General features: G+C 38.3%; 1 protein-coding gene and 1 long non-coding RNA gene across 3 annotated transcripts in view; one reads left to right on the plus strand and one right to left on the minus strand.

Annotated features, from left to right (window-relative positions):
* The first annotated feature begins 7,847 nt into the window (after nt 1-7,847).
* LOC5580025 (ectopic P granules protein 5 homolog) overlaps nt 7,848-24,697 on the plus strand; it is a 76,381-nt gene continuing 59,531 nt past the window's right edge. The window contains exons 1-2 of one of the 2 annotated variants that reach the window (XM_021857698.1): nt 7,848-8,371; nt 18,811-19,574. In XM_021857698.1, coding sequence (XP_021713390.1) covers nt 8,342-8,371; nt 18,811-19,574 — 794 coding nt within the window. In that variant the 5' untranslated portion in view covers nt 7,848-8,341. The remainder of the gene's footprint in view (nt 8,372-18,810; nt 19,575-24,697) is intronic. The other variant, XM_021857705.1, reaches the window with a different exon arrangement.
* Nucleotides 13,031-13,658, minus strand: LOC110681582. The gene is made up of 2 exons (XR_002503284.1): nt 13,432-13,658; nt 13,031-13,364 (listed from the first exon to the last, which is right to left on the minus strand). It is a non-coding gene; the product is annotated as an uncharacterized LOC110681582 (long non-coding RNA).

The following is a 24,697-nucleotide window of genomic DNA, read 5'->3' on the forward strand; positions in this document are numbered from 1 at the left end:
TTTGACTATAATTTAACAGATCTTTTTAACTATAATAATCCCAGGAGAATTTTCAGAACAATCCCAGAGAGGAAATTCTTGGACATTCTTGGAATTTCTTGGAGAATCCTAAAATGATTCAATTGATAATCTCAGATAAACTTCCGGAAGAATCTCAGAATAAATTAAAGAAGAATAGAAAATAGTCATTAATGCATAAACTTTAGTTATTGTAATATTCAAGAATGATTTAGACTTTCATGACGAATATAGTAGAGAATTGGGTCCTAAAATTTTTAATGAAATCTTGTTTTTATTTAATAACACGAAAGAGCATGTTACTGTAACTACTTAAGCAATTTTTCCCGTTCAAATAATGGCTATATCATGTTTAAAATTTAATTTAAAAATTTGGTCTATTAATGAACCTTGACACTTTTGATCATGTTTGACGTTCGCTTAGTCGACAAAAACACCACAGGGGTTTTAGTTCGACCACTGGGGTTGTTCCTATCTGACATATCATAAGGAACACGGAAAACAAAATACACCCAATATTTGAGTTTAAGCCAAAGGATTTGACAAAATCTAAAAAAATGTTTTTTGAGCTTAAACCAACGGAAAACATTAGAAAATTGAGTAAACATGTGTTTTTGGCCTAAACTTAAGCGTTTGGCACTAAAATTGGGACAGGGCTTTAGGACCCTATTCACTTCTCCACCCAATGGTATTTTTAGGGGCAGCGGAGAATGTGCCGAAGCGTGTTTTATTCACGCGCAAAAATCGCTCAGGCGAAAGTTCCAATGAAACTAACCTCACATATCCTGGTTTTCCAACCTCAAACTAGTGCTCCTTCCAGCCGGATCTCAATTTTTATGAAAGTAGTGCAATAATACAAAAAAAAACAAACGTAAGTAGAACATAGAGAATGGATATTCCTACCTTTTCCGCCTAACTGTTTCACTGTGAACCGTCTTATAGAGCGCTGCATATGACGAGCCTAACCTCACTTATTTGACAGCTGCTGGTCCTGTTGTTTACGTTTCGGACTTAGTCGTTTTTTCCATCATTTTTTTATCTTCGCATTTCTATCACCAGCATGCTGATGGTGACGATTTTCCACGGTAGGAAGATAGAATAATACGATCCGTGGGTATCTGCAGTGGATTTGACCTCTCCTCGCAGCAAACTTTCACGAAATTAAGAATGATTCGAAAAAAGTACTAAGTCCAAACTGTAAACAACAGGACCAGTACCTGTCAAAATTGATGCGTGACGTCACAGTGCAGTGGAGTATATCAGGAAAATAAAACATTTTTCCCCACAGCGGCATGTGATGGATGCGTGAAAAATCAAATCTCGCGTTCAGTATCATAAGGGCGTAACTGCAGTGATCGATTTCTCTTCATCGATTTTCTCTTTAACTTTTTACTTGGCCGTGAGAATGTTCTCGTCTAATATTTTTGGTTCAATAGACAGTACTCATCATCCTTCGTCATACTGCATCGTAAAATATTCCGAAAATCGATCGAACACCCCGTACTAATCCAAAGAGAAAGTCGATGAAGAGAAATCGATCACTGCAGATACGCCTGTATGATACTAAGCGCGAGAAATCTTTCATCATCTGACTAGTTGCGCTACTAAAGTATAGATGGGTAACAGTATGTTGCGTTTTGCGATTGGAAGCGTATATGCATGCCCTGATTCGCTACTCACCACATAGTAACGCACTTGCACTAGTGTCTATGCACGAAAAATCGCTAAAAGGTAACACGAAAAATATTTGTAAGGCGAAATGCATCTAACGAATTATTTCCCAAAATTGGGAACTATTTTCGAAAAAATATTTGGTACCGGTTGTACGTATTGATAATGACTATCATACCTACCAAATATTTTTTCGATGAATGCCTTCATTTACGATATATTGTCTGTTTCATTCACAACAAAACGCGCCGCCAACTTTCGAACAGACTGAAAAAAATCATCGCCAGCAAACCAATCAAAGGAGGTGCTTTGCTTTTGTGTTGGCAAGACTGGGGAAACGTCAAATGCCAGAAAATAAATCAAAGGAGGTGATTTGCCATTGTGTTGGTAAGACTGGTGTAACTTCAAATTCACAGGGGTTGCTTGGCTGGCGACGATTTTGGCGACGGTTACACCGGCGACGATTACAAATCGTCGCGTCCGATAGGGTGCAAAATTTACAATATTTGAAGTTAGATGCCTTTCTCCAAACAAAATGAAACGAGAAAATTTCAGCTGATCAACTGTGGGCAAGAGCAAATCCATTGCTATTGGAAGTATTTCTGGAGAAAATCCCCGGAGGAGTTCTTGGAGGAAATCTCCGGAAGGAATACCTGGAGCATAGGGTGTTTTATGTATTTTGGCCTGGCCCCCTCCAGAATCATCCAGCCCCCCCCCCCCAGAAAATTTTAATGACAATAAAAATTAAAATTTTAACAAAAACTATTTAACATGAAGCGAAATCTTCTGATTCAATGTACATCACTCTTGTTATTGACAAAAATCTCTTCTATAGTAACGTTATTTTATGTTGAAAATCTATAGTGATGAAACCTCGCTTGTCTTATACAACATCAGCGTGGCGGTTCTGACTTCGGTGAATCACGTGACAACCGAAATCTTAACCGTCCGGCCGTCGATTGAATGGTTATTTGTTAGAAATAGCTTCTTGTTGTTTGCGATAAGCGCAATTTTTCGACATTTCCGTTGCAAAAAATATCGTGGTACAAAAAAGGCAATATCCGGGAAATTGGATTCCCAAAATTCGTTTTTTTTTTCTGAATAATCCAAATAAATGCTTTTTCAGCATAAAGCAGCATATTCACTGCATTATAATTTCTTATGTTTTTGGGGGATAGCCTGCTCAAGGTAATGTTCAAAAAAAAATGGAAAAATATACAAAATTACTAGAGGAATTTCTCGGACAGTACATAGCTGGAATTTTTGTCGAAAAATATGGCTTGACATTCAAAAAATTTCGGCATGGCCAAGTTTTCTAAAATTTTCCAAAAAACTTTTCGACATTCTTTATGAAATTTTAGTATGATGAAATTCCTGAAGATATATTGAATGGTGGCTTCAGAAATTTTGAAAGTCTCTTGAAAATTAGTCGAGACTTGTTCATACTTTCAAAGCAATTTCCTCCTGATGGACATTCGTTCTATGTCTACTATTCATTAGAAAACTGATTCCGGAATATAATTCCGGATATACCAAAAAAATGTTACCTAATCTTTTAAAAGTTCAGCATTCCTCTAAAAATAATTGATTCTGTCAAATCTTATACTGAGATATTTCGCTGAAAGTTGTATAAGAAATTCTTCTGTTCTTTCAAATAGTTTTCCCAAAAAATTGATTACTAATTTTTTCACGAAGTTTATCAAAAGCCCTTGAGAAATATTTCTAAAATACATAAAAAAAATTGCGTCAAAAATTCTCTTATGTTTTCTTTTTCTAGAAATTTTGCTTTGGAATGTCTCTTGCCTGCGAATGTTCGTAGGAAATTTGTTGAAAAACTCCAGGAAATTTTTGCTTCCAAAATAAGCATAGCGGTAAAGAAATCTGTAGAGAACCATGTAGCGAAATAAAAGGGAAGGGATTGAGGATTTATTAAGATATTCATAAAGACATTTGTATTGATTTTCCTTTAAAAAACTTCTTCAGTAATAATTTTACTATTTTTGGCAGAATCCATATTTTTGGTTTGCATTTTTCAGCGATACGAGGGTGGAATTTAAGGAGGCTTTTTGGCAGAATTCTAGAAAACCAGAAGTCAAGGAAGGATAGATTCCAAAGACAATTTCCAAAGAAGATTCTGATGGAACTTCTTGAGAAATTTGTTTTATATGTAAATTCGTTAGAGAGGACTGTTCATTTTATAAAGAGGACACTTTGTTTATGCTATATATTTTTAATTTATTGATAAAATCGAAATCGGTTTTCTGTGCATCGTTCAACTATTATTCTATAATGCTATGAAAATATAAAATCTCAGAAAATGCTTTTGGTTGATGAGCTAAATAGTTTTTTCCAAAAACTTATAAGAAAAACTGTTTGTCAAAGTTTAACATTATTATTCGCAAATCCTAATTTTTATGAACAAATTGTATGTTTGTATTCTTTACTATCCCACTGAAGGTATAGCTTTAAAAAAATAAATTGTATTCCACCATTCTCTGACATTAGGTAACTTTAGTGATTTACCCATTTATGGATAAATTTGCTGATACACCATCCTTTCACTCCCAGCAAAAGAGAAAAGTAGAAAGCGTGTTCAAAACTAGTTTCGCTTACTAAAGAAACTATATTTGTACAAACGAGAGCTAAATCGTGCGTTAAACCATAGTCCTAAGTACAAATTTTACTGTTTATGGTAGTTTTACTAAAAAGTCTCATACTTTTAAAATTGTGTACGCATATTTATCGATCTACAGGAAATTGTAAATGGTTTTCTACAAATATTTCAATTGCCAATCACAGAAAAAAATACTATGAAAATAATATGTGGAAAATTGAATCGATTTTTTTACAGCAGTGTTGCCAATTTTGATGATTGTCATTGTAATTTGAAAGGTCTTCTAAGAATAAAGCAATTGTGTTTCTAATGATCTTTAAATGTGACGTGGGGACTAGATAACTAGCTTTATGAAGGTGTAAGTTTTTTTTTCATATTAATACTATATTAGGACTTCCGTCAGAACATACCTTTAACCAAAAAATTCTACTCATATCAGATTACTTCAATTTCTGAATTGTTTTCTTTGAAATATATAGGGGGGAAATGATTTTATTCTATCAGTAAAATTGTTGCTCCAAAAATAGCTTGATTCTTCCATCAGGCTTCTGATTGATAATGCTTTCGAAGAACAAGCCTTTCTTGAAAATAAAAAATATAAATTGTCGAATTTTCCAAACAATCATTAATTTTGATAACCTCCAAAAATCGACTTCTAATCGGAATTTCTAAAGTTAGGAAAATGGGCTCTACATTAATATGTTCAACATAGTATCATGAAACTGTCGAGTTCATACAAAATGTTATGTAAGATTTTAGTAACAAATACTTTCAGTTGAAATTCCATCCAAAAAGGAGCAAGAATTTTTGTAGTAAATCCTGCATGGACATTTGTTCTCTGAAATACATTGTCAACAAATTTCAGAAATTCTACGATATACTACTTGAATTTTACGACAGAAATTTAGTAATTATTCGCGAATTATTTTTATGCTGCAATAGGGTCCTAAAGCCCTGTCCCAATTTTAGTGCCAAACGCTTAAGTTTAGGCCAAAAACACATGTTTACTCAATTTTCTAATGTTTTCCGTTGGTTTAAATTCAAAAAACATTTTTTTAGATTTTGTCACATCCTTTGGCTTAAACTCAAATTTTGGGTGTATTTTGTTTTCCGTGTCCCTTACGAAATGTCAGATAGGAACAACCCCAGTGGTCGAACTAAAACACCTGTGGTGTTTTTGTCGACTAAGCGAACGTCAAACATGATCAAAAGTGTCAAGGTTCATTTATGGACCAAATTTTTAAATTAAAGTTTAAACATGATATAGCCATTATTTTAGCGGGAAAAATTGCTAAAGTAGTAACAGTAACATGCTTTTTCGTGTTATTAAATAAAAACAAGATTTCATTAAAAATTTTAGGACCCAATTATTAAAATAAATACCAAAAAAGTTCTTTCATTTTTTTTGTATGTTCTTTTTTTATGGAGTGATTAGTTGGAGGAGTTTGTAAAGCAATCACTGAAAAAATTTAATATGGATAGCGGATACATTTTTAAATGTTATTTATGGAAGAATCCTGAGATTACCATTTGAAAAAAATTGGAGTTATTTCTAGAGCCCGAAGAAATACTTGATGGAACTGTAACTTTTATGAAAACTTTCTTTGAAAATTCCCATTTGGTAAAGAAAATGTAAAGAAAAAAATCTCTGGAAATACTTGGAAGAATCTCTGGTAAATTTTTCGGAAGAATTTTAGGGAAACAATAATATAATTCTTTAAGAAATTCCTGAACTAATTTGAGTATTTTCGCGGAAGAGTGAAAGAACAGTTGAGGGGACGGGCCTGGTGTAGTGGTTAGAACACACGCCTCTCACGCCGAGGACCTGGGATCGAATCCCATCCCCGAGATCGTCACAAACAAAAATTAGTGACGACTTCCTTCGGAAGGGAAGTAAAGCCGTTGGTCCCGAGATGAACTAGCCCAGGGCTAAAAATCTCGTTAATAAAGATAGAAAAAAAAGAACAGTTGAACGTATTCTGCTAGAAACTTCCTAGTTGAAATTTTTGAAAAAATAAAATAAAATTGAGGGGGAACTAAGTGATCTTGAAGACATTTTTGGTGAGACTCCTAGATTTTTTGCGCTATTTTTTGGAGAAATTCTAAGTTATTTCTAACAATCCTAAACAAATTATAAATGAACTGCTGGAGGATTCTTCTAACTAACAATTGGAATGTATATGTAATAAGTACGTAGAAGACTTTCCAGGACAAATCATTAAAAGAATTTCTAATGCATTCTCTGGCGGAATTCTTCAAGAGATTTTTTTAGTCCAATTTGTTCGAGAAATTGGTGACATCAGAAAGCCTGGAAATAAGCCTGGACAAACTCAGTGAAAACTAATAAATAAGTTCTTTAAGAAAGCACTGAAAACTACGAAAACAATTCATGAACAAATCTCCGTAGGAATAGGGTCCTAAAGCCCTGTCCCAATTTTAGTGCCAAACGCTTAAGTTTAGGCCAAAAACACATGTTTACTCAATTTTCTAATGTTTTCCGTTGGTTTAAGCTCAAAAAACATTTTTTTAGATTTTGTCAAATCCTTTGGCTTAAACTCAAATATTGGGTGTATTTTGTTTTCCGTGTTCCTTATGATATGTCAGATAGGAACAACCCCAGTGGTCGAACTAAAACCCCTGTGGTGTTTTTGTCGACTAAGCGAACGTCAAACATGATCAAAAGTGTCAAGGTTCATTAATAGACCAAATTTTTAAATTAAATTTTAAACATGATATAGCCATTATTTGAACGGGAAAAATTGCTTAAGTAGTTACAGTAACATGCTCTTTCGTGTTATTAAATAAAAACAAGATTTCATTAAAAATTTTAGGACCCAATTCTCAGAGAAATCTCTTCAAAGCACATGTTTAAGTACTTGCGAAATTCGTGGAAAAATCACAAAGGACATTCCTTGTAAGTTTTTTTTTTCTAGAAATCTTGAATGGATTACAAAAAGAATGAATCTTTTCCGTTGTGAAAATTGAAAATAACATATATCACTGATGTGCCGTGAAATGAAACAAAATAATGAATAAATAAAAATCCGTTGAAATTACGAAATTTGTGAAAATCCTACTTATTGCGGTTGACAGTACTTTTGAAAAACAAGTATTTGCTAGGCCCCCTCCAGAAAAAAATCCTAGCTACGCCAATGGCTTCAACCCAGGCGAAATAACAGTTAATGTTAAATTCACAGCAGAATGACAGAGAGTCAGATAGAAAATTGTCATTAATTCAAAAACTTTAGTAATTCGGTGACTATTTTAATTTCTGAGTGTGCGAACATGAGCGAAGCAACTAATCCATTCATCATCAATCATCACGCTGAGTAGAAATTACGCACAAAACGCGTTAAATTTTTTAACTGTAACACAAGGCACTCACGACACGCCACTCATTTTGACTGCGGGACGCGTTCGCAAATTATAGCACACCCCTACTGCAGCAGCTGACTTTGATAGTCCTCCGACTTGATGCGGGGGAGGCGACGGGGCGCCACCCGCAACGAACAAGAAGAAGAAGCAACCAGACAAAACAAAGAACCTCTCTGTGCTTGTTTTGTCTGTCATTCGTCTCGAGACATTCAAGTTGATTTGTTGTGCTACGCAGCTCCGTTCCTCTGATTTATTTTAATGTTCGGACGTTATTGAAAAAGTTTCATTGTATTTTACGAAGATACTCCAAGAGTGCAAGTTGTGACGATTATTCTATATTCTCTAGACATCGAAAGTGTGTGGACATTGGGCGGCAGTGGTAGTGGCGTAATTTAATTCCTCGCGTCCTGTTTGTGTTAAGCCCACAACAGTGTGCAGTTCTGTTGATTCATCATAAATTTAATCTGCTTCGCGATACGCCATATAGAAAGTGGTCAGAAGATAAGACACTTCGGTGGCTAGCTCAGCCTCTTATTCCCACATATACTAGGGGTGATGTAAAATGGAGGATTTTCAACGCCTTTTCTGACGACACAAGGGGAGATATCGCGTGAATTGGAAGAACAACTAGATACCCTCAGCCGAAACGTACAGGACACAATCATGGCAACATTAGAGAAGCCTAAAACAAAGGTAAGTGGCCGCAAAGTGCCGTGATTGACAACGGCCTTCACTGGAAAGTGCGCATTTCAAAGGCTTCTTCTGCTTAGTGGAGGAGACTGGGTAAACTTAATTTCACCCTATTTTCTCGGTATCTGGAACAGTTTTATTCTAAGTAATTTTATGCAATATTTTATCTATAGGCGTACATGTAACAGTTTTTTGGCCATATCTTTTCAGCACGAACTACATCAAAAGTTTGATGTTATCGTGAAAGCCTAATTCAGCGCGCACACCTTTTACTCAGAGAGTTTTATGATATCTCCTACCAGGACATGACTAGACATGTTTGAACAAAATTCTCCAGAAGGTCCGAATTGGACCAAACCTGTTCCAATCCGGACCCCCTATGTTCTAATTCGGAGCATCCTTTATATTATTGTTTTTTGCTATGGTAGTAATAAAATATAACTCCGATTTGTTTGGTATCAAAACTTATTGAACTTCTGTAAGCGCGAGCAAAAAAAATCAACTCAATGTTTGTCAATTACATTTTAATTCGGGTAAAACAGGTGAACTTGTATGGGGCACTGAAACAGACATCATCGAATCTCAGGACATCAAGTTGGAGAAGTATGGACTCCGATATAGGGGTCAAAGTATCTATACACTATATTGAAAGGACTGCGCATTCAATCGAGCTTGTGAACAAAAATACAGAATATCGGGTAAGGGAAAGTTGAATGTATTGTTCTTAGCACTCGTAAACGTTTTTAATACCATATTGCCAAACTATTTTGGACACAGCTTGGCTGTGGTATTGATGGAGATACCTTTCAAGTCGCTGATATATTCATTTCTTTAGTTTTTGGTGATCTACCGTATTTCTTAGATTTATTTTCGAAGCCTTTTCATGACCACAACAGAAACAAAGGCACCATTGATCAATATTATAACTGCTGTGATTTTCTACCAAGTCGAAAAGACTTTCACGGTGTGGAGCTCTTAGAATAGACTGAGTACACGTTGAAAAGCAAGAGGTCCATATTGAACCATATCAAAAGGTCCGGATTAGACCAACGCACATAATATGATGTTCTATCTAGTTGAGCACAAACAGTGCATAGACTTATCAAAACCATATGGTCAGATGAAAGCTTAGGCTTTGGGCATTCCATTACAAAATATCACAGAAAGATTGAAGAATTATTGTCGCTTAAAGAAGCTTGGAAATAATTCTAACAGACGGTACACTAGAGCACTAAAAAACAACAAACTTATATAAAAATCAAATGAAATTACTGAAAGGCGTCAAATTTATTGTGTTAGATCCAAGCCGGAAGATGAGTAGAAAAACGATAAACACGATCTTCACAGTAGCGCCAGTATTGAGAAATGCTTGATGGTCCGAATTAGAACAGGGTCCGAATTGGACCAGGTTCCCCTACTAAAGTAGGGTTCCCATCCGCACTGAGTTTGCGTTTGATTTTGACCCTCGCTCATGGTGTAGAGCACCATCACTTTCCGACGAATCCAACATAAACTCTTTCAGTTCGATATTCTAACGTGGGTATTCCCTGGGCTTGGGATTACATTTTCCAGGGAGCGATCATTTTCAATATTTGATCGCTGTAATATGTAGTGTTCATCAAAAGTTCTATAATTTTCAACATAATTGCAAAGTTGCAATTATAATAATCGAATATTTTTACCTTCTGATCCTAATCTGATAATTCTAATCAAAGTACTGCATAATACAGCGATCATTCATCGAAGTCATAGGTACTCCCGGGAAATATAATTTCAAGCTACTAGGTACTCATTGAATGCCAATGACGATTTGCAATCTCGTTCGAGGTTTTTTGAGACCCAACAGGGAGCGTGCACCGGGTTACGGATAGGAGCAAAAGGCGATCAGGAAAATCTTCTAGAATAATAGGGCAAAATGCCGTACTATGACTTTGTGATCTCCTTTGGTGTTTAATACCAAAAGAACTCACTTTTTGAGAATTCTGGCTCAATAAATGCAAAACACCTTCGCACGATTGAGCCTTAAATTTTGTATATTTGGCAAGATTTTAAAGACAATCAATGAGTGGAAGAACTACCTATCAAATAAGTTACATAAGGAGTGTATCGAAAAATAGTCGCAAACTTTCAAAACATTCTCAAAAAATGAACCTACAAACAATTTTTTGATCAGAAATGCTTTACAGATGTCGATGAAAATCTTGCACACCTCTGAAAAAATTGATATGTTAATAAATGTGTTAAATTTTAAGAAAAAATGGGTTTTGTTCATGCTACAGCTTATGCTCGATAACTGGGCTGAGAGAACCTTCCAGTTAGCGAGCAGTGCTCGATAACTGGACTGCCATTCCAACGCACACACACATTCAAATAAAAATCGAGGGGGACTTAGATGCAAAGTTTTGGTTGGCGTCATTCGGTTTTGGAATCGCGTCGTGTTCGTGTCATTCCGTCATTGAATTCGCGTTTTAATCGTACCGTCTTGTAAATTTTGAGGTGAATTAAACAGTTTTCGTTCCTGCAATGGACATCCCACCGGGCACCAACCGCAAACGGAAACAAAAAACCCTTACGTTGCGTTCACTTCGTGCAAAATGATGCTGCCGATGTAAGCCGCTTGAGGTCATTGAGAACAAAGCTGATCGAAAACGAATGGCGCAAGCGAGCTTTGTAGATCCAGCGCAGCGATTTTTTTTAAATGAATTTTCTAAAGTACACACATGAATTTTGTATGAATATCAATAAACCAGTTAAGAACAAAGCAATAATAACTATTTGTGATTTATTTCTCATTTCGACATATTGCACATTGAATTGAAAAAAAAAATTAAAAACTAAATGAAAAAAGGCAAATTTACAATTAAAAAAATAATGCCGAAACCTTATTTTGCATTTGCACGCCCCTCGTCAGTTACGGGATGGTGAAAGTTTTTGACGTTTAACTGTTTTTTAACTGGGCTACAGCCCAGTTAGCGAGCACCCAGTTAAAAAGCAGCCCAGTTAAATAGCACCCAGTTATCAAGAATTAGCTGTAATATATTCTGTGCCACAACTCTCATGACATAGTGTAAACAATATTTTGAAAAATTCATTAACAAGCATTTGAGAGCAAATACAAAAATAAAAAAAGTCGATTTTTAAGGACCTCGTTTTTTGATTTTTTCTTTCTACACGTTAATGGTAATATCGAACGATTGTAATGAATAAAAAATTGTTTTTTGATTGGAAAAGTTTCTATGCATATTTATGAAGTAACGAAAGCAAAAAAAATACTCTATATAATTACCACTGTATATGACAGAGCTTCAAAAGTTGATTAAACAAAAGTGACTTTCTAAAACCGACCTTGTTCCAATAATTGAGCTTTTTAGATCAATAATTTATTTTTTTGAATTTTCTTTTTACGTGCTGTGTGAAGTAAACATATTTTCCGATAGAATAAGCTTTCCATCCTATTTTGTTTGATATACATTTTGTTCAATACAAATCATCGTATCTTCAGAAGACACTTCAAAAATGTAATTTTGTGCAAGATTTTATTGTCCATGCTTTATAAACCTTGTTCAATTTATATTAAAACTGCATATTATTCAATATTTTTTTAGCTGCTTCAATATTTGATGACATGATGACATCTCTGAGTTTTATTAATGCATATGGGATAACATCATATTTATAAATCAGTCACTTGAAGTTGAAAATCAGACATTTAAAATAAACAACTTTAGTATTGATGTTTGTCATCTCCGAAGAAAAACATTATAGATGGGTGTTCTGTATGTAATACCTCGTTCTTGAAAGTTTGCCAAAACTTACAAAAATCTATTCATCAAGTATTTTTTGCTTATCTTTTGAAAAACTTTTGCCCAAAGCCAATGATTATGTTTTTATACATCTTAAATTGAATTCACTACTTTTCTTCCTTGCAAAAAACCTGTCCATATAAAAGAACCTAGTTTTGAAAGCACTTTTCTATCAAAATTGAAAACATATGTGCATATTTTCATTCCTTCTTATTCTGGCTACCACTGATATTTTGAAGATTTTTGTGAGAGATTTGTACCAAATTTGATTGGAAAGTAATCGCTGCAAAAAGATTGTAGCAAAAAGTTATTAAACAGTCTTTTCCGACGACATTTTCTGATTTTTTCAAAACTAAAAATTACTGTCAAGCGAGTCTTCAAAGGATTAGTCACGATAATGATTATTTCAACAATTGAATTCAAATTTAACCGTATTACAATCAGGTTTTTCAGAAATTAATGATGGTCGATTTTTTGTACGGTTTTTTCAAGCTGATTTCCGAGTAAATTGATTGAATTAATTTGCGGCGCCCCTGAAGAAGTACTACGGCGCACCAGGGCGCCGCGGCGCACAGTTTGGGAAGTACTGCCCTACTGCGTTGGCCAGAGAAGTTGTGCAGTATGGTACACTCAAAATAATCCACACGTCAAGGCTACGTGAAAACATACGTAGTTTTTTTCCATCGCACTTTCCACGTAGCAGCTACGTGAATCATAGGTGGCACTGAATGAACTCACGAGCTAATGAACTTTTTTCGATCCACCGGAGTTTCACGTAGCAGTTATCAGGGTTGTGCGTACCTTTTACGAAGCGTTTCATTGGATTCTAAACATTTTTTCCAGTATGTTTTACGGGAACTTTAGATAGGAAAGACATTTATTTTAGGTTCTTTTTCACTGTTCTAATATGATTTTTTTTTTCAATTATAGTAGAGAAATTGAAATGAAACCAACAGGCAATTACATTTAAACATTTATTCAACCACGAAAAAAACACTTGCTACACATTGAAAAAACTGACGAATTCCGCCTGTCATCGTGGTGGTATCAATTCGCTTGCAACCCGTTTGTAGACCACCAGATCCGCTTCCACCGTTGGATTTGCAAAAAATAGATACTTGCGTGTCGACGATACTGCCTTTTGATTGATCAAAAAGCGACTGCCGTTAAAGGTGCTGCACTCTCCGCTCAGCCTTGTTAGAAGAAATAAAAAATAAATCAATAAAGAATTGAAGGTAATTTTAAACAAAGTTTATTTACCATCTTTTAAATATTGTATGCGGTTTTGAAGCTCTTGGAGTCAAACTTGCATTTTTTCTTTCAACGTCCGGCCATTTTTCAACTCACCATAACACAGAATGAACTAGAAGTTGAACTGTCAAAATTTCGGTTCATTCACCCGTACTTTCTTTTCACGTAAGAGTGATGTTCTCCAACAGTAAATGTTATGGAGGGTTCATTTCATATATATCTACGTCTCGGTGATTGTTACCGTCGTCAGGTGAACTAGCGAAAAATTCATTTTTTTGGAATCTACGTGATTTTCCACGTAGCCTTGACGTGTGGATTTTTTTGAGTGTAGGGGAGGAATGGAGAACGAAGGTGGAAGACGAAGCATTTCGATAAGGATCTTTTCGTCGAAGCACTCCGAGCAGTAAGCGATGCTCCAAACATGGATGCAGGCGAGCTGACAGAAGCGTTGGCGAGAGCGTGTGACGCAACTATGCCGAGAAAATTGGAGCCAAGGAATCAACAGCGTCCTGCATACTGGTGGAACGACAGACTCAGCATCCTTCGCGCAGCCTGCTTAAGAGCCAGAAGACGCGTGCAGAGAGCTAGATCCGAAGCCAGCAAGGAAGAACAAGCCGCGTTCAAACGGGAAATAGCGACGAGTGAACGGTCTTTTTCCTACGCATGCTCCAACCGCGTGGCTGCCCACACCGTACGCTGACGTAGAGGAAGAAAATGCCGGTATACAAGTGTCTAACGCCGAGCTGATAACGGTTGCGAAGCTGAACAAAGCTCCCGGACCAGATGGTATCCCTAATGTTGCACTGGCGTTGCCAGACATATTCAGGACAGCGTTGCAGAAGTGTCTAGCAGAAGGCTGCTTCCCAGACAGATGGAAGATGCAGAAGCTGGTGTTACTGCCAAAACCGGGAAAACCGCCAGGAGATCCAGCTTCATATAGACCAATATACTTGCTGAATACTCTTGGCAAGCTTCTGGGCAAGCTTCCTCGGCAGGCTGACGATCTACACGGAAGACGAGAACGGATTGTCGAAAAGGCAGTTCGGATTCCGTAAAAAGACTTCGACGGTGGATGCCATTCGGGCAGTCATCGCGTGCGTGGAGAAAGCGTCCAAGCAGAAGAGGAGGGGCAATCGATACTGCGCAGTGGTAACAATAGATGTCAAGAATGCGTTCAACAGTGCCAGTTGGGAGGCTATCGCCGCAGCCCTACACAGAATGCGGGTTCCCGGATATCTGTGTAAAGTTTTGCAAAGTTATTTTCAGAACCGGGTACTGGTCTACGACACAAACCAAGGACGGATGTCAATTGAAGTCACGGCGGGAGTTCCACAGGGATCCATACTTGGTCCAACATTGTGGAACATGTATGATGAAGTGCTAACCTTGTCACTGCCGAATGGAGTCGAGATCGTCGGACCGTAGCTAGGATCATGCCCTACATTGGAGGACCAAGAAGCAGCACGAGGCGTCTTCTGGCGACCGTATCATCGTCTATACTAAGGAACCAAACGTAACCGAGATAAGCTGGCAGGTACGTTCCGGCTCATGGCGATACGGGTGGCGAGTGCCTACCGTACGATATCATCGGAGACAGTGTGCGTTATCGCCGGAATGATCCCCATCTGCATCACTCTGGCTGAGGACATAGCATGGTACCAGCAAAGGGACACAAAAAATGTGAGGAATACCATCAGAATGAATACAATGGCGGGAAGACCAGAGGGCTCCGAGTCGTGATCGGAGTAGGCTAGATCCTCCGTCGGGGACTAGACCGAGTAGAGCGGGCGTAGCGTTGTATCGGTAATAAGTCGTCCGGACGCCTGCAAACCGGAAGTCATCCTCCAACCGGAATTGCAGAACCGACCCTTGCACTTGGTCGACCAACGTCGAATCGGAGTAGGCTGAGTCCATCGCCGGGGTCTAGCTGAGTAATTCGCGAAACAGCACCGGCGGTTCGGGAGATCTTCCGCCGCTGAACTGACCTCGGCATCCAACTGGTCAACCAGGAGAGCTAGAAAAGCAGAACGAGTCGTCGTAGAGTAGCAAGCATATCTGGGAGAATCCCAGGAGGAATTCTTGCCTAATCCCTGGAAGATTTCTTGGAAAGTCCTTGTACAAAATTCTTGCAGCGGGCTCTGGATGAATACCCGAGGAAAGCTCTGGAGGAATTCCTGAAGAAATCTCTGCATCAATTTTTAGAGGAATCCATGTAGATATTTTTGTGAAGTCATTCTTGGAGAAATTCCTGAATAAATTGGTGCTCTGGAGGAATCCCCGTGTAGATATTCTCCTGCGAGAATCCTCGGAGGAACTCATATAGGAATCACTGAAGGAATTCCTGGGTAAATTGCTGAATGAATTTATTGAAAGCTTACATGGGTTAATTGATGAAGTGATGTTTGAAGGATTACCTGGTTCAATTGCTGAAGGGATCACTGGAGGCAACTAAGGAAGAGTAATCCTTGGGAGAATCACTTTGAAGATTATGCGGGAGGAATCCCTGGAGAAATCTCTCCAGGGATATTTCTGGAGATAACTTTTCTACCATTGGGTAAAAATCAACCAAATTTTGCACACTTTCTCAGTTGGGAAAAATGTTGAACATTCACCATTCAATCGTCTCCAGGAGCGGGTGACGTTGGACCACGGCAAAGGAGCTGGAAGAAAACCGGGATCGGAGAACAAAAAGACGGAGGGAAAGGTGAAGTGGATGAATAAAGCAAATCCCGACGTCTCAAGCCGTGATTTGGCTAAAAAGATCGGCATGTCGCAAAGCTACGGCCAGAATGCAAAGAAGAGAGCTGGACTACATACATACAACGTTCAGAACAGGGTTGTTAACGTTAATCAACGATTAACGCCGTTTCATTATTTCGTTGACGTTAACCTGTAACGTTTAACGAAGCTTGCGTTGATTGCATTGAAAAACAATTTAACGATAACGTTAACGTACAGCGTTGATTCAACGTCAACGACTTCGTTATTTCTAACGTTGAAAAGTTGAAGATTCCAATATCTAAAAATAAAATAATTACTTGCTGTCATATTCGATTGATTTATAAATAGGAAAATGTAGAAACCCAGAAAATGATGCAGTTCATATAATAATAAATAACGAGTGAACATTTTATTACTAACATAAAAACAAGATAATTGCGAATTGTGTGGACAGTTTCAACTTAGACACTACTGAAACATACCATGTTCAGACACGATTATTTAGAAGAAAAAAAACTTGATCTCATTGGAAAGTTAACTGATTTTCACTAAGTCGGATATGGTGAAAAATGCCGTTTATATTAGAGCTCCACAATATCGGAAGTGAGAAAATCTGCTCTACGACCATTGACACTTTCGATTGCAATGAGAACTTTTGTCTGCTTTAGTATGTTAGGGTATTATGGCAACTTGTATTTAGAAATGAGATGTCGGGTCATCCATTTGGTTGCTGGATGGGTAAAAAAGGACGCCGTGTGCTGGCTGGAGGTAACGGAAGTCGCTCTTTGGTGACGGTTTTAGCTAATTGTTGTGGGTTGCTGGAACGGCCAGAGGTCATAGGACGAATACAATATTGCTAGGAAAATATTTGCAATTTGTAAAAGTTCTTCCAAGCAATCACAAACTGACGTTCAAAAAGGTTGACTGTTGTGTGCCTGCACTGTGAACTTAGATTTTTTGCACTCATTTTTCCATGGATACGGGGTATCAGCATAGAAACGTGATGTTTATTGATTTTTCGAAACATTCTCTGAGAACCTTTTCGAAACATACAATCAACGCTTAGGTTAGCGATGATCGTTGACGTTGATTCAACGCAAACACGTTAACGTTGAAAGCCATGAAAATTAACGCAACGTCATTGACGTTGATCCAGTGCACAATCAACGTTAACGGCGTTTATCGTTGATTAACGTTAACAACTCTGGTACAGAACTTCCCAAACCGCGATGAGCGGCAACAATCAACGGCTAAAACTCGGGCAAGGAAGCTCTACGAGAAGATGCTGACAAAATATGGCTGCTGTATGATGGACGGCGAAACGTATATAAAAGCCGATTTTAAGCAGATTCCGGTGTTGGAGTTTTTCACCGGCAAGAGCAAGTTCGATGTGGACGACAAATTTAAGAAGAAGAAAATGTCGAAGTTCGCCCCCAAATATCTCATTTGGCAGGCCATCTGCTTTTGCGGACTGAGGAGTAAGCCTTTCGTGACAAAGGGCACAGTAAATGGCGAGACCTACAAATCTGAGTACCAAGAGCAGCGCCTTTTGCCGTTCTTGCACCAGCACGACGAAGCTCCGCTATTTTGGCCAGATTTGGCATCATGCCGCTATTCTAAAAGTGTCCTGGAGTCGTATGAGGCCAATTCTGTTCATTTTGTTCCAAAGGACATGAATCTGCCAAACTGTCCGGAGCTGCGCCCGGTGGAGCAGTACTGGGCAATAATGAAGCGGGAACTTCGGAAGAGCAAGAAGACTGTCAAAGACGAGAAGGACATGTTAAGAAAATGAAAAAAAACTGAGAAACTGGTACCGGATGACACTGTAAAGACTTTGATGGAGGGCATCAAGCGAAAATGCCTTCAATTTTACACTCAAGGCTCCATCGATTAACTTGTCTTTTGATTTTTGAAGTAAATATATGTATAGAACTACCCTAAAATTTTGGTTTGATTCTAAACATTATAAAAAAATTGGCATGACATTTTCGGTGCCACAATAATTTCGTGTTCACCCTTTCCATGATTAATCTTTTGGGGAATTCTTTAAAAAATCCCTGCGGGAATTTTTAGAAGACTAGAAAAAATGTCTAAGGGAATCCATTGAAGATTACCTGGAAAATTCCTTGGAGTAATTCAAGTAGTGATTTTTCAGGAAGGAAAGGAATTCTTGGAAGAATCCCTGAAAAAATCGTTCCACCAGAAACCAGGTGGAATCCTTGGAGAATTCCCTGATTGAATCCTTGCAGCGATCCCTGGATGCATCGATGGTGCCCTGAAGAGGACTACCTGGAGATCCCAACATGTATCCTAGGAGGAATTTCTGATGGAATATCTGGATTAATTGCTGAAGTAATTGTTCTAGTGTAACCCCCGGAGAAAGAGGATAAATCGCTTGAAGAATTTCTGGAGGAGCATCTGCAAGGATTCCTGAATGAATCTTTGGAGAAATTTCTGGAGGAATCCCAGTGTACCAATATGGGCTAGCTGTTGTAATACCAGGAAGAAAGCTCTGCAGAGAATTCAATATAAAGTCATGAAAATGAATCTGAACCTACCTCTTTGTTATAGTCTTGATGATTAAAAAAGAATATCCAATGTTGAAAAATTTTAACAAATTACCTCTTTGTTAATTCTAAAACCCCGTTTTTATGTTTCGTCCAACAGCACCAAAAGAAGTCGAAACTCAAACCGTTGATCCTGCCGGACATCCCAATCGATACCCCTGAGGATGAGGATGCGGAAAGCGGCGAACCCGCGGTTGACATCGATTTTCCCAGCACGTCAACCTCGGAGGAAGCCCCAGCGATAGTCGCAGTCCAAGAAGGAGAAGAACCAGACGAGGTTTGCGAAGATGCAGTCGAAGACGAAGAACCCAATCCCACAGATAGTGAGAACATACTGCAATCGGAGCGGGAACCGTCAGTGGAACCGGTTGCCCCATCCGCTCCGGTGTTCGAAGGGGAGGAAACATCGAAGGTAGAGCTTACCCTGGAGCCAGGAATGATAGAACAGATCGGTGTTCCAGCACCATTATATCCGGACCTTCAGGAGATGAAGGTCAAGGAACTATTCGTCTCGGAAAAACAACGCTACCCGCAGGTGCAATCGATGGTGCCGCTGAGTGGCGAACAGTTGGCCCAGTTCTACCGCGTGGACGGCGAAATGGCACTGGCGGAAGCCTTCGAGAAGGAGTTCCTGACGCGGGAGCTCCAGGAGAACGACCAGTGCATGAACCATCCGCTGTATCAGCTGTTGCAACGGTACGCCAAAGCCCGCGCCGAGTTCAGCCTGAACGTGCTGGAGTTTGAGGCCCTGCGGCGCAAATGCAAAGCGTTGGCCAACGAGCTGTGGACGGTGCGGGAGCAGACGTTTGCCGGAACGGGCACGTGTGGCGATGGGAAGGTGGTGCATGCGAGTCACATCAGCAGGTGAGTTTAAAGGGAAATGTGCTAACTTATAAAATTTGATAAATACCTTTATAATTTAAAAACAATAAGCTACTTTCTAGAAGATTCTGTATAAGAATCCAATGTCTCAGAAATTCCTCTAGGGATTTCATCAAGAGTTCCTCCAATGATTCCATCAGGAGTTCCATCAAGAATATCTTTAGGAATTCCTCCAAGGATTCCATAAAAAATCACCAGGGATTCCATCAGGAGTTTCTATAGGGATTCTATCAGGAGTATCTTTAGAGCTTCCATCAGAGTCCTTTTGAGGATTTCATCAGGAATTATTCCAGGGATTCCATCAAGAGTTCCTCTTGAGATTTCATCAGGAATTCCTCTAGAGATTCTATCAGGAGTTCCTCTAGGGTTATAACAGCAGTTCCTCGAGGAATTCCATCAGGTTTTCTTCTAGAGATATTATAAAGAGTTCCTCTAGGGATTCTGTCAGGAGTTCCATCATTAATCTTATCAGGAATTTATCTAGGAATTTCATCAGGATTCCATAGGAATTCCAACATGAGTTCAATTAATTCCGCCAGGAGTTCCTTTAAGAATATCTTTAGGAACTACTCCCAGGATTCCATCAGGAGTACCCCTGAGAGTTCTTCTGAGAATTTCATCAGGAATTCCTGCAGGGATTCCATCAAAAGTTCCATCAGAGATTCCACTTGGACTTCCTCCAGAGATTCCATCAGGAGTTCCTCCAGGAATTATATTAGAAGTTCCTTGAGGAATTCTATCAGGATTTCTTCTAGGCATCGGCATCTTCTTCTTGGTATCACGTCAACACTGTACAACTGGTCCTGGACCGACCGGGAATTAAACCCAGACACCTTCAGTATGGCTTTGCTTTATAGCTGCGGGCCACTCGGCTAAAGAAAGAACCCTTGACATATCATAAGGAATTCCTCTAGGAATTTCATCAGGAGTTGCTATAAGGATTCTATCAAGTGAACCTTTAGGGCTTCCATTGCAGTTCTCCTGGGGAGTACATCAGTAGTTCCTTCAGGGGATTCCATCAAGAGTTCCTTCTGAGATTTCACCTGGAATTCTTCCAGAAATTCTATCAGATGTTTCTCCGGAGATTACATCAGGACTTCCTCGGGGAATTTCATCAGGATTATTTCTAGGGATATCATCAGGAGTTGCTCTAAGGATTCTATCAGGTATCTTTTCAGGGATTCCTCCCGGGATTTCATCAAGAGTACCTATAGGAATTCTATCAAGAGTAGATTTAGTGCTTCGATCAGATTTCTTCTGAGGATTTCATCAGGAGCTCCTCCAGGAATTCCATCAATAGTTCCTTCAGAGATTCCACCTGGAATTCTTCCAGACATTCTATCAGGAGTTTCTCCAGAGATTATAGCAGAAATTCCATCTGGATTTCTTCTAGGGATATCATAAGGAGTTCCATAAGGGATTCTATCAGGTGTTCCTTCGGAGATTGCACCTCAAACTTCTCTAGACATTATTTCAGGGTTTCCTCAAGGAATTCCGTCAGCATTTCTTCTTGGGATTTTATATGGAGTTCCGCCAGGCATTCTATAAGTATCCCGTCAGGATTTCCTACACATTGAGATTTTTTTTCACGAGCTCGGCTGTGCGAATCTCGGTTTTCCAATTTTAACTCAGCTAACAACGTTGTCCGCTTGCTTAGCAACGAAGATCGATTTACTGATACTCAGCTTTTATTTCTTGATGTCCCAGGAAGTTTGTTTGTTGACTATTCGGCTGTGCGATTCTCGGTTAAAATTAGCCGAGATTTGGCATTCTAAATTAAGTGTGTAGGGTTTCCATTAGAAGTCCTTCTAGGGATTTTATCAGGAGTTCCTCCGAGGTTTCCATTAGAAGTTCCTTCAGAGATTCTATCTGTAATTCCTATAGGAATTCAATCAAGAGTTTCTCTTGGGTTTCCATGGATTCCTTTTGAAATACTTCCATGATTTCCTTATAAAATCCTCCTGGAACTCCATCATGAACACCTTCTGGGATTCCATCACAAGTTCTGTCAGGGATTCTAACAGGAGTTCATCTAAATGTTCCTTCAGGAATTCTTTTAATCCTAATGGGTCCTATCAGCTATTCACTCGGAATTTATTAAGGCATTCTACCAGATTTTTTTCCAGGGGTTTTCTAGAGAATTCAAGGAACTCCTCCAGAAATTCTTCAAGAGAATCTTCCAGAAATTTATCAAGGGGTGCCCCCCGAAATTTCTCAAGGAATTAAGCTCGGAATTCGTTAATAAATTCCTCCCGGAATATCTCCAAGGATCCTCAAGGGTTATCAGGATTTCACCTCCAGGGATTTCACCAGAAACTTCTTATAAGGATTTTATCTCCGGAATTACTTAATTCCTTGTTACCAGGATTTTTTTTTCGAAAATTCCGCTATGACAACATAAATCCTCCAGGGATTCTCCATAATTTCCTTCAGTGAAACTCTCATGGATCTCAGCTAAATTTCTCATAGGTATTCCGATAGAATTTTTTTTTTCAGAAACTCCACCAATATTTTTGCGGTGATTTTACCAGGAATTCAAAAAATGCTTCAAAGGTTCTTCCAAAACATTCTGGAAAAAAAACCTCCAATGGTTCCGCCAAGATCATCTCCAAAGTTCCCATAACGAATGTCTAATGAGATTTGACTACAATTTCCTATAAAGATTTCACCAGTAATTCCTTCAGAGACTTCACCTGTATTTTCTCTAATTATTTCACCAGTATTTTTTCGAGAGAGAGGCTGTTAAGGAATTTCACCAGGAGTTAACACTGGGAATATCACCAGAATTTCGCCAGAATTTCCACCAGAACAATCTACTGAGTCACTACCAGATTTCTCTTCTTAGAATTTTTTAGGGTTATCAGAAATTTCTACAGGAAATTAACCACAAAAGCCACCAATTCACAAGAATTTTTATTTTTTTTCTAAAAACCACCAATATTTCCGCGAGAGAATCGACCAGGAATTCCGCGAAGGATTGAACTAGAAATTATTCTTTTCTCTATCTAGTCCACCAGGAAGGCATCTACAAAATTCCAAAAGATTATTTCTTCCGGGGATTCCACTGACATTTACTCAGAGGATCAAACAAAGCATTTCTCTGAATGTGTTCAGGTTCAATCCCTGGAAGGATTTTTTGAAAAATTTATGGAAAAATCCATGGAACATTTTTTTGAGAAATCCTTGGAGGAAAAATTCATAAATATATCTCTGGAAGAACTTTTAAAGCAATCGCTGAAAGAGTTCCCACAGGGTTCTCTAAGGTAATTTCTGGTGGATTGCTTGGAAACAATCCTCCAAGAAATACTGGATGGAATTGATGGATAAATTCCTTTAGGAATCCTCGGAGAAATTTCTAGTAAATTCATGAAGCGATTCCTTCAGAAAACCCACGTCGAATGCCTTGTAGGGTCCCTTCAGGGATACAAGGAAGAATCTTTGAAGAGAATACTGGAAGAATTTAAAAAATGAATTAATTAAATATTCCCTAGAAGCATTCACGGATAATAACCCGGGGAACCACTCAAAAAATTGCAAGCGGAATCTCTATGGAATTCCGTGTAGAAAGTTTTTTTGCTGTATTTCTTGTGAAATTTATTAGGACTTCCTGGTGGAATCCCTGGAGGAACTCCTTGTAGAATGTTTGGAGAAATTCTGGGTAGAATCACTGTAAGAGTTCCTGGAATAAATCTCTCCATGTATTTCTGTAGGAATTTTAGAAAGAATTTCTAGCGAAAATCGTGTAGCCCTTAAGGACATTATAAAGCGAAGCCAAACATGGCTTCTTGTATGGCGCCTACCACACTTCCTCCCACTTCCACCCCTCTCGCCCAGCATTTCGGTAGAGCAAAATTGTGCCAAGGATTTTAAAAAAGTGTATCCTTGAAGTAATCCCTGGAAGAATATTTGGATTCATCGCTGAAGGATTTTTTTTTTTTGAGGCATTCCTAGAGAAATCACTGGAAGGTATTTGATAGAAGCGATTCCTGGTGGAAATTCCGGGTGGAGTTATTGATGACAATCATGTATTAATTTCTTAGGAGCAATCTTTTTATGAATTTCCAGAAGAATTCCTGGTGGAATTGCAGGAAAAGAATCTGTTTAGAAATTCCTGAAGTTTCGCTCGAGGAATTCCTAAATAAATCTTTGGATGATTTTATGGTGGAATTCTTGAAGGGAGCATTTCATGAATCACCGAAGAAATCCCTTGGGAAGTTTTTGGATAAATCGGAAGGAATCGGAATTTGGAATTTCTGAAGCAACTCCTGGTGGAATTTAAGGAGGAAGCCCTGAAAAAAGTTCTGATAAAATCCCTGGAGGATTTCGGGTGATAAATTTCTTAAAGAATTCTTAAGGAATATCTGAAAGAATTCGTGATGTGATTCCTGGATAATGCATGATGGAATCCTTAGAACTAACTTCTAGAATAATTCCTGAAGGAATATTCGAGGAAATAGATATAGCAATCTTGGAGGCAGCCTTGGAGTAAGCTCTGAAGAATTACTGAAGAAATCACATGAGAAATTTATATGATTGATCTTTGTAGGACATCCTGAATAATTAGTTAAGGAACCTTTGAAGGAACCTCTGGAAGAATGAAGGATTTTCCCCGGAGGAATTTCTAGTTGAATTTGTGGATAAATTTCAAGAGCAAATTATTGACAAAATTCCTGATAAAATCCCAGATAGAAAATCTGGTGAATGTTAAGTATTCCCGGTTCGGTAAATCCGCAGAAACCCCAACGGATTCTGATTGAACTACCACGAGCAAACTGTTCAGTACTGTAAATGTATGTGACACCAATGTGTATAAAAAGGAAGCCGAAATAAACCAAATAGTCAGTTCTTAACAGAAATACTAAAAGTTAATTTATTTCTTATAATAAGAAACGTCTAGAGATATTTAATAAAGTTCTTGTTCACAGAACGGAACAGTGGCGACGAGATAAAATTAATTACAACCTTGTGCAGTGTTAGTGATCGGATATATCATAAGTGATCAAGCCACCGGCTGCTTTGTTCTACACTATAGTGCTACAGCGGAACAGAAAACTTTTGTTTCCAGCGCCGGCTGTGATTTGCAAAAGCCAGACCTAGCGTAGGCA

The sequence above is a fragment of the Aedes aegypti genome, chromosome 1, assembly GCF_002204515.2.
Source record: "Aedes aegypti strain LVP_AGWG chromosome 1, AaegL5.0 Primary Assembly, whole genome shotgun sequence".
In the NCBI taxonomy this organism is placed as follows: domain Eukaryota; kingdom Metazoa; phylum Arthropoda; class Insecta; order Diptera; family Culicidae; genus Aedes; species Aedes aegypti.